The following is a 10,427-nucleotide window of genomic DNA, read 5'->3' as shown; positions in this document are numbered from 1 at the left end:
TTGGTTTGTCTACAAAATGTTGTTGTTTTCAAAATGCTGTTTATATGGGAGCCTTGGACACATAAAGTGCCTGCTTGGCATTATGCATTAAAATGCATGAAAGTTACACACCCTTCTCTTTTTCACACACATCCACACACATGTGCACTTGTGCCTTATGCATGAATAGCTACATTATTCAAACACACACCTACTCACGCTCTTCCATCAACTGACTGTTTCCAACTTTGAAGGGAGCTGGCATTTTGCACAAACACAAACAGAACTGCACACACATACTGACTAATGACTGGTACATTTTACATGAGCGCTCACACACACGCACACGCACACACAAAATCCTCAAAAAAAACACACCGGAGGAGACCCTCACCCCTCATCCCGGCCTCTGTCACAAATGCTTCTTGTCGTCAGGCTGTGTGTGACTCCCCTGAGTCGGTTGCTAGGCAACCGTGGCTGCATTAATATGCGCGGTAGAAAGGGAGCAGGGGATACCTCTTGCCTGTGGAGCGAAAGCAACCACGACAGCGTCAGTGTGAGGGGACTGGTTCCCTCTCAGCACACCCCCCACCTCTTTCCCTCTGTCTCTTCCTTATATCCGTCCAGCGTTCACGCTCTGCTCAGTTAGTTGGGGAAACACACTCAGCCACTGGAGCGCAAGGAAAGGTATGTTAGGTTACACATCATGTAGAACAAGCAGGGGCTTCCACCACTTCAGCAAGAGGTGCTTTCTTATCTTTGTTATTTAGGAAACATTTTAAAGACATCAGCACTCTTCCACATCGCTGAGCAGTAGAAAAGTTTGAAAAAAGAGATGAGCCTTTAATCAGGGTTGGCAGGGTGTCTTGGAAGGAGAGGCACGACCGAAAAACTCCTTTTTTGTAAGCTTTGCGGAATAGAAGACAAAGGAGGATGGAAGTATTCACATGAAACAGCATTGTTACCCTCCCACCCCCATCTGCCCATCAACTGACTCCATTCTTCAACTTGACATCATCCTTCCACACAGACAAGAAGGAGAAGAGAGAGGCAGAGGTGGGGAGGCAAAACAGGCGAGAAGAGAGGAGGAAGAGCAGAGAGAGGAGGTGGGCAGCACAGTTTTCAGCTCTCACACGGCTGAGGAGGAGAAAGTGACAGCAGCTAGAACTTGGCCACTAGTGAGATGAAATTCGGGGAGGAGACGCTGGAGCGCTGCGGGAGACGACATCCAACGAGAGCCCTGAAATTGGACCGCCTGGAAGACGAGCCAGCCCTCTCTGGATCCTGTGCCCCACCACAGCCGAAGGATGAGAGGGGTCGACTTTCGCCTTAGTTGCCAGGGATGTCTGTGCACTACGGAAAGGCGTCCTCCTCCAGCATGTCCAATGCTATGTTATTCCTGATGCTTTGCAAGGTAGGTCTCTAAAGTCCCACTTCCATCCCACATCCACAGCTTTTTTTTTTCTCCTCCTTCCATTAAACTCATCCTGGTTAATCTGTGAACGATCAACAAATACTTCATAAAGATTTCACTGCTTTTAAATGTCATGACAGTGAGTAGCCATGAATTTATTATGCATTGTGATATATTCTTTATAAATATGGGATATTTCCAGTCTCTGTTGTCTTTGCATGAATCATTGATTAAGGCAGCAGAGACACCCTGAATCCCGCTTCACAATTAAACTATTTTGTCTTTGCCGGTTTAGCTGCGGTGCTTATTTGTGCAGAAAACACATCCACATGCATCTGTGGGTATTCCACCTCATGCATATTATTAATAAGTTTAAATGCTTCCTATGGGGCAGCAGGATAAGCTTAAAACAAAGTATATCTTTACCAATTTGTGTGTCAAACTATGTATTCAATAGCAGTCTTTTTCTCAGGAATGATGAAGTTTCAATCCACTCAATATAAAAGTTTTCCCAAGCCTTTTATGGATAAACTAATTATCAACTATGCAGGGATGCTTCTGTTAGATTTCTACAGTCCTCGTCCTTCACCTTAACATGTAACTTCCTGTAACTTTTCTGTGGGATCTTTTGCTGGATTTTTTTGATCACACACACAAAAAACAGTGCAAATGCAATCTTGTCAAGTCAAAAATAGGTCTGTCACTTCCCTCTCACTCACAGAGCAGTGAGTACAGGCTACGGAAAAATGGGTCAAACTTACTATTGGCAACATTTCATCTGATTTTTCCTTCTCCTGTCACTCTTCCTCTTGTTTGATTACTCCACACGCAAGCCTCGTTAGATCCCACTGTGCTCCGTAGTTTGTTTTGTGCTGGGCGTCAACCCATGTATGCGAGTATGTATGTGTGTACATCCACGCTGGGGAGGGGTCGAGGAGCTGTTTGCTTTAATTCCATTTTAAAACAATGCCAAAAGCGACTGTGCCTGTCAGACCCAGTTAGCATCTGGAGTTGTTTGACATGCTCAGGATTATTCAAGTGGCAAAAGGTTTTACTCTCCACTGATCTGATCTGAGAATGTTAGCGTCTGTTAGGTGTAGCAGGAGTGTCCGGATTTGTTGTCCCAGGTATGACTTCACCGTGTTTTCTCTCCTCCTTCCTGTCTGCCTGCTGCTTTTTATACAAATGCGCTTCTGGCTGTTGCTGTATGAGTGAAGATCCAGGTGTGAGCACACTTCAACGAGAAATAAAATCTCAAGGAGATGATTTTAATTTCGAAATTGTTGGTTTGGAGATGCTACGTGTATCACACAGGACTCCTGGTATTTAGAGACCTGCTCAGGTTAATCTCGGAGAGAAAAGTGAAGACGTAAAAATGTGAGGAAATGAGCTCTTCAATGGTAACAGAAATCAATACCGAAATACTAAAGCCTGCAGCTTAGAAGAGCACACAGTCAAATGACCAATCAATAAGAGGTAGGGAAGTGGAGACTGTTCAGTGTACTTGTAGTGACTGTTATTTCTGGATGGTCCCAGATTATGACAGCTCTGATCCTCAACACACTCACACACACTCTTCAGTCTGGGTGTTAAACAGACAGAGGAGCTCATTATGGATTAATGATTATGCCAGCACTGAAACAGAAACTGCACAGGATTGAGTTGTTGAACAAGGAGGCACTGGAGGGCGTCCAGAAGGTTTCGCTGAGTGTGACATGAAGCTGTACTCGCTGCTTCCTCAATACTCAGGCTCTGGCAGCACCCAACTCACCGACACTTCCACTACCACCTCATGCTCCTTCCCTTTCCTTCTCCCTCAACATCTTCAGCACATAATTCCACCCCAACCAATTCTGTTTGTTCTTTGTTTTTTTTTTTTTGCTGATCACTTGTTTATATCAGCAGCAAGCAGGCGTCTCCATGCATGAGGGCACATCCAGTGCACCACACAAAGATCTCCATTCAGGTTGAGGGAAGCCCCGTTTATAGCGCTCCCCAGGAGAGGCAATCAAAGCCCATTGTTACAGATCAGAGGAGGAGGGTGCACTTTAACACAGAAACACAGCTCGATGGGTTTTTATGCGCGTCCAGAGCACAATGCACGGCGGTGATTGGACAGTGCGATCATTCAGAGAGTTACACTGTGGGATGTTAGCCTTTAGAAAGGACAATCATTTTGATGCTTTTACCCTTATAAACAGGCCAGAACAAAAGGAGCTCGACTTTTACTGTATTAAAGGCCTTTTATATAAACTTATAGGTCATCTTTAAACACAGACGACATTCCTTGGTGGTGGTGCTTTTCTAATTGATTTGAATTTTGCCTCATAAAATTCAACATTTCTACACTTGCACTGACCTCATAATAAACGTGATCGTGATCAACTCAGTCTGTTTCTCCTCTTTGCAGTATATCCACAGTAGACAATACTTAGACTTTCCTGGCAAAGGATGATTTCTGCAAAGACCTTTTTCCCCTGCCAAAATGTCGGAGAACACAATCAGTAGGCAGAAAAAAACAGGGAAAGTGCTACACCAATGACATAAAAACTACTTTGTCAGAGCTCCCTCAAAAGGCTGCATAAATTCTAATTATAGCAAAGGACACTCTGTAAATGACCTCAACAATCAGGGGTTTGAAGAACAACTGTGTGAAGTCGGATTTATCGACAGGAGAAAGAAATGTTTAGGAAGTCTGTGTTGAAATTTCTGGACATGTCAGTCACAACTTCACATTCTCCGAGACACTTTTCTGATGTCTAGCTCTCCCTCAGGTGGCTTCAGCACAGAGAAGACAGAGTAAAACAGAAAGCAATACACATGCCAACACAGATAAAAGGTGAATGTAATCTGACTTTTTTTCCCCATTTGATCAGATGTTCTCTATCCAATTTAGATTCCAAGACGTGACAGTATACAAAATGTTTAAAAAAAAAGGGAAAAAAAAGTGTCTCAGGATTGTTTTTACTGCTGGAAAGTCAGTTCCTTTCCTATAAAGACCATCTGCCTTTAAGGAACATTTTGTACCCTGAAAGTACTTTAGGATACTTCTTCTTGTAAACTCTTGCTGGAAGTCAAAATATGTAGTTTATCTTGCATCAAAGGTTTTCACTAAGAGGAACAGCTCCCAGTTAGAGGGTTTATTTTTAGTCTGCATTAGCTTACATGCTTTTCTGTTGCTAGTCGGCATATAAAAACCATTGACCCGCAAAAGGAGCACTTTCCTCCTGAGAGGTGTTTGAATGCCAACTTGCACAAGCTGCTGCGCCTGCAGGCTAAAAACATACAGCTAGTTTCTAATACTGCACCCCGGGCTAGACAAATCAATACGCACGCCCCTGAAAACTCACATATGAGGGCTGACACACTGAGAACTTGTATTGGGGGCAGTCCCACCACAGCTGAAGAAACACCACAGCTGAACACAGTGGAGTGCAGGAATTTCTGCAGCTTTTTTCACTCACTGGGCGTCAGTGAGCTGCCAAGGCCATTCATCTGATGCTCACCATGTCAATCAAGAGGGCAGCTCAGAACTACACAAACTCCCACGTTTGTAAGAATTCTGGCTTCTTGTTTGAAAACAAGTGTCAATACAATGAGAATAAGCAGAAATGATGATATTTTATTTAAAGTGAACATCCAGTGTGTGCCTCTGGCATATTTTATGATACGGTCATAAAACCTGAAAAATGGATGAAGCGCCATATGCTGTAGTTCATATAAGTGTCAAATGGACATACTGGAAGTACCATTCATTACTAAAAATATTTTACAATTTCCTGAAAGTGCTCGGAATCCAGATATAGAGTCGTAAATCGAAAGAAAAAGCATTGTATGATGGATTAATTCTACATGTATAATTAGTAGTAGCCATGACACATTGGATTAAATCTGATTTAAAGCATTAATGTATGCAGAAATTGCGAATGCATTTTAAAGTGCTTCAGTGCACAATGTTGCATCTGTTTAACACTATGAATGCAAAATCATTTCAAAGCTGTTTAACAACGTATTCTCAATCTTGTGTGTTCGGGATATATTTTATTGAAGGAACGAATGTGATTTATTTTTAATAGAAAATCTGTCTTATGTTCCTGAATAAAACATAGTTTTAATGCAGCTTACAGGCAACTTGATGCAACAGCAGTACAGTAAACCTGATACATGCACAGTGTGCGGTTTGTGCGTTGCTGTGATTTAAGCAGAACAACATCGACTGACATTCATTGTATTTAACAGTAAAGCCTTTCAGAGTGATGTAAACTGTAAATATTCTGTTTGATGTACCAGTAAAATAGGGCTCTTTAACAAAACAGGAAGCAGAATTACAGCATATTAATTCAGATTTAACTCCCTTTTTACCAACCACACAGCAAAAGTTTACTCTAAATGTGGTAAAAACACAAAAGACATCACACATTATTGTTTTTTTCATGTCAGGCAAATCTGTTGATTTGTTCTCTGAGCCTCAGCATTTTCCCACATACTGTATATTTCTTTCATGTACAGATCAAAACTGTCAGCCACTTGAGGCTACTTCTGCTCAAACAATTTGCTTCCCCAAATACTGGCATCAGAATGCAGTTTTCCATCCAATTAATGTAATCCATTTAATGTAAAACATAACAGCATGCCAATCAATTATTTTCTTAATCACTTTTTAATTATTGTATTGCCTCACCAACAAAATTACCAACAGATAACTTGTCTTGTTGGATTATTGCCATTATCGCTGTTCACCATACACTGTGCATCTTCAAAGGAAAGGAAATAACCAGATGTGTTCAGTAAAACATGGATTGAGTTTGTCTATTTTTTTCTTATCTGTCCACTGCAGATTGGTCTGAGACGAAAACTGCAGACTTTTCCAGAGAAAATGGTAAACACTGTCTACAATGATGAGGAAAAGGGAATCCAAGACAAGGAAAGTAAGGAGGAGAGCATCTTGGCCATGTTGGGCATCATTGGGACCATTCTCAACTTGGTAGTGATCATCTTTGTCTACATCTACACCACCTTGTAGGTTTAAAACTCTTACCGTGTGTCATCCGCTGGAAGAGCAGAGCACTTCTAAGCTATTACAACTACGTTGTGTTGACTGATATGGGGATAAAGATGGGAGGAGCGAGGAGGAGGCAGAAATTACTCGGTGGTGAACTGGATCTAAGACTCTGCCATTTGGCATCCCTCCTGCATCACTTCAAAAAACCGAGACTCTGGGAAACTGGTTCCTTGTTGTCCCCTTTACAGGTAGAATTATCCAGAATGTCTGGTCATTTTTGACTTGTACATAAATGCATGAAACTGGCACTCAAGAGATGCAGCTTTTACCAACACGTGGACTTAAAAGACTGCAGAGTGTGGACAGTTTTGGCAAATATTTTTCAGATGTTCTTATAAGCAAAAATATGAAAATTGTCTGATCTGCTTCCATAGGATAAAAGATGTACAGAGACAGTCAACACAGGTATCTGCAGTGCTGTTTATTATTTTTTCACTTACTAAGATTTAAACAGGCATATTAAAAAGTAAAATGTTATTCAGCTCGATTTAATGTTTGCTTTTATACTGTATTTCTCATGATGCTTTCAATATTATCAACTTTGGATGACAGTTTGTTGAGACTTTATCACCTGAAAATGACTTATGTTCACTTAGTTTTAAGTTGTTTCATGTAAATTTATTGAAATAACTGTGTCTTTAAATGGCTAAATGTCAGTTTAAAGTGCTAAAATGCATCCATAATGGATACACTTGACATTGTGCTTGACTTTTAATGATGGAAGATTAGACTGAGCTGCAGATTTTAGTAGAAAGTTGCGCGATTATTATTTATTATTCAAGTTTTAAATGCATCCCTTCAGTCTTGAAAGGTCGTCAATGTTGAAATTAGATGCAAATGGTTTAAAAATTATGTCAAAATCTCTTCTCTGGAGGAGGAAAAACATCTAAGCATAACTGAGGAAAAGGTGTTTTACTTCTACTTACAACAAGTGCAGCTTTAACAATTCGATGCATCATAAAATACATTTCAGGCTGCATGAGTGTATCAACAGGCACAGTGAGCTACATAATCATCATGTTACTGATCACACTATAAACTCTTCACCCAAATGTACATAGGAATTGCTAAGCTTGAAAGCTAAAGATAGTTTTGCGTTTTTTGGCCATCAATCTCAGTTTGTGCATCACTGATTCAAAACAGACTTGTGCATAATGACTGCCTTAAAACATGAGGAAATGGCTATTTCCACGATGTATAAATCTATCAGGTTATCACTACTTTGTGAGAAGTTTCACATGTATATACATTTAATTCAGTACCAATGTCACATGTTTTACTGGTCATTTAATGGGTAATTTTATAAAAGTACCCTGCTTTTGTCTTAAACAACATACAAAACTGTTGAGCTTTTTATTGGTGACTGTTATTTCCAGGCCTGGGCCAAAATACACTTTTAAAAATTTTTAGAGGTGTTAGAGCAAAAAAGAATTCTGGACAATAATGTGAATGATAGGACATTTACACAATGACAAGAGTGTAATTTTTGGTAGTTTTGTCTTTAAATAACACTTTGACATCAGTCAGCATTTTACACTCCATCAGTCTGGGCGCAAACCTGTCTAGAAATTACATTTTCATACAACTAATCTGCAACAACAAATGTGTTTAGAAGGAAAAGTAATGCATCCTGGATGAAGTTTTCCATTAACATAATGAGGAAACACTTTTAATTAATATACTTGGAGAGTTGAAATGTGGATGCTAAAGGTTCACAAACAACATGCTTCATTTGTTTCTACCAAAATATTCCTTTTTGAAATTCTAGATCCACTTGTACTCACCAAAGCATTATTATTTTCCATGGTAATGTTTAGGCACCGTATGGTTGCACTTGGTTAAACTTAGAGGTTGGAAAGGTTAGATAAAAGTCCACAGTAACTTTAGACACAATGTATTTATTACCATTTATCTAAACCCACTAAATTTTCCTAACCTTAACCAAAGTGTCTTTGTTGCCTAAACCTAACTACAGATCAGAGTTATGAACCCCAGGTCCTGTGTTTCAGATGCCCACCATCTACCCCAACCTCCTCCTACCAACGGCGGTGTAATTCATTGATGTAGTTCTTCATTCATTTGAAAACAAATCTTATAGTTATAATGTAAAGGTAACTTTGAGAAAACAGGTTTGCTGGGAGATGGAGTTCCACCTTACTTGACCCAGGACTGGAAATAACATTTTTGTACTTAAACACAGCAAAAAAGTGTGTCAGTTTTGCTCTTATATTTATAGTTTGACCCAGTCTGGGCCTGCTTGGACAAGTTGAATCAGGTCAGATCATGAGACAGTTTGAACTGAAATTAACTTTGTTTTTCATTAATTCATGGGAAAGAGATCCGCAAAACGACTTGCATGTAACGGTCTAATCAGTTATTCCTCATCTGTAGATTTGCATTGATGGAATAGTTCAACATTTGGGGAAAACACAGTGTTTTAGAGGTGCTTGAAAGTGGATTTTGCTACCTTTATACTAAGCTGAACTAACATGCTGCTGACTGTCCTCACATTTAGAGGTCAGATATGAGAGTGGTATTGATCTGATCTTTTCACGCAACTCTCAGCAAGAAAACAAATAGGTTCCCAAATGTCGCTCCATTCCTGCAAAGAAAGAAGCTATAAGAGATGAAGAAAAGGCCTAAAAATAATGAATAATGATGTACAGTATGTAGAGAATGTGAGGCTTTAGACAGCAGGCTACATTACCTGTAAAATATTATTTGTGTTCGTCAGTTAACAACCTCGTGACTTCAGAAAGTGCCTGAGATAAAAGCGTCTCACCCTCATGGTGGAGAGGCGAAGGAAAGGAAACCACAAACCAGTGAGGGGATCTTTATAAGGCCACCTGTCATACAGTTAGGAGAGAGGAAAAAGTTTGCAGAAAAACATGTATTATGTATGCAGCAGCAGAGTGCTGCATTCATAATGGGACTGGATTTCTACTACATGGCTTAGTTAATAAAGCCAGCCACCGTTTGTCTTGGATGAAGTGCACCTGCTTGTTTCACACAATAAGGAAAATGAAAGCTTAGTAAGCACACGGACAAGTCTTACGAATGTATTCATATTTGATGTAAAATCTGATCATTCTTGTTATCCTTATTGTTTACTTATCTTTCTTGAAGCAATGTAATCCAAACAATTCTTTATGTTTTATTTATGTGTATGCAAAATCTATTTAAACTCATTGTATTGGTCTCTTGTGGGTGACAAATGGACGGGTTAAACGTTTTTCAGCCTGCAGGTTTGTTAAAAAAAGACCTTGAATAAATACATCTTGGAAGTGATTTCATCAGGACATTTAGTCTGAGTGCAGAGGGCTGAAGATCAATGGTAATATATTCGGTTTTATGCAGCACACAAGCTACATTCATTAAAGACAATCTACAGCAATTTGGAAAGACTCTTTAAGCGTTCGAGCTAAAAAAAGCCGAAGTGGAAACTGTTCACTCAATAGTACTGAAGAAAAAAATCTTCGAAGGTCCATGTTCTCCTGCGTCTGACAGCTGCTTGAGATTACAACAGAGCCTTGAAGAAGAAGATGGATGAAGAAACCAAACCTTTAAGAGGCTACAGCGTTACATCCTACGAGACATATTTCCCTGTCTTTCTGCAAATCAATATGAAAGATGGAGAGAAACGGAGAGAGCACAAAGCTAGCAGGACAAAGACGCAGAAATCATATTTCCCCAAACAAATTTATTTTCATTCCATCTCCTTTTGGTTTGTATCTTTTAGGTCATATGAACAGAGTCGTGTCAGAATAATTTCCCAATCCATTAAGAGTGCTCTATGACGAGTAACATACTGGAATAATCCTTTTGGAGGGGGAAAAAATGGGACTAAAATCAGCTTGAGTCTGCTTTTTCTTTAAATATAATGGACCAGGCAATGAACCAAGAAAAAAAAACTGTTGTTTGAGGAACCCCAGCTGCTTAAATTCACACATGCCTAGGAGCGTGCTTCAAGCT

At 39.9% G+C, this 10,427-nt stretch overlaps 1 protein-coding gene across 1 annotated transcript; it reads left to right on the top strand.

Annotated features, from left to right (window-relative positions):
* The first annotated feature begins 548 nt into the window (after window positions 1-548).
* LOC129347683 (protein TUNAR-like) lies at window positions 549-9,743 on the top strand. The gene is made up of 2 exons (XM_055005535.1): window positions 549-1,393; window positions 6,231-9,743. Exons 1-2 carry the CDS (start codon window positions 1,322-1,324, stop codon window positions 6,414-6,416), a joined length of 258 nt encoding a protein of 85 aa, XP_054861510.1. The 5' UTR covers window positions 549-1,321; the 3' UTR covers window positions 6,417-9,743.
* The last annotated feature ends 684 nt before the right edge of the window (window positions 9,744-10,427 follow it).

The sequence above is a fragment of the Amphiprion ocellaris genome, chromosome 20 (genome assembly GCF_022539595.1).
Source record: "Amphiprion ocellaris isolate individual 3 ecotype Okinawa chromosome 20, ASM2253959v1, whole genome shotgun sequence".
Lineage (NCBI taxonomy): Eukaryota > Metazoa > Chordata > Actinopteri > Pomacentridae > Amphiprion > Amphiprion ocellaris.
Note: the sequence above shows the minus strand (reverse complement) of the source record. Positions and strands in the feature narration are given on the sequence as shown.

What these genes read in the sequence shown, in the direction of transcription:
- LOC129347683 (XM_055005535.1), top strand. Translation starts at nt 1,322, where the DNA reads ATGTCTGTGCACTACGGAAAGGCGTCCTCCTCCAGCATGTCCAATGCT. An exon ending in TATTCCTGATGCTTTGCAAG is followed by an intron (nt 1,394 to 6,230) that starts GTAGGTCTCTAA and finishes TGTCCACTGCAG; the next exon opens with ATTGGTCTGAGACGAAAACT.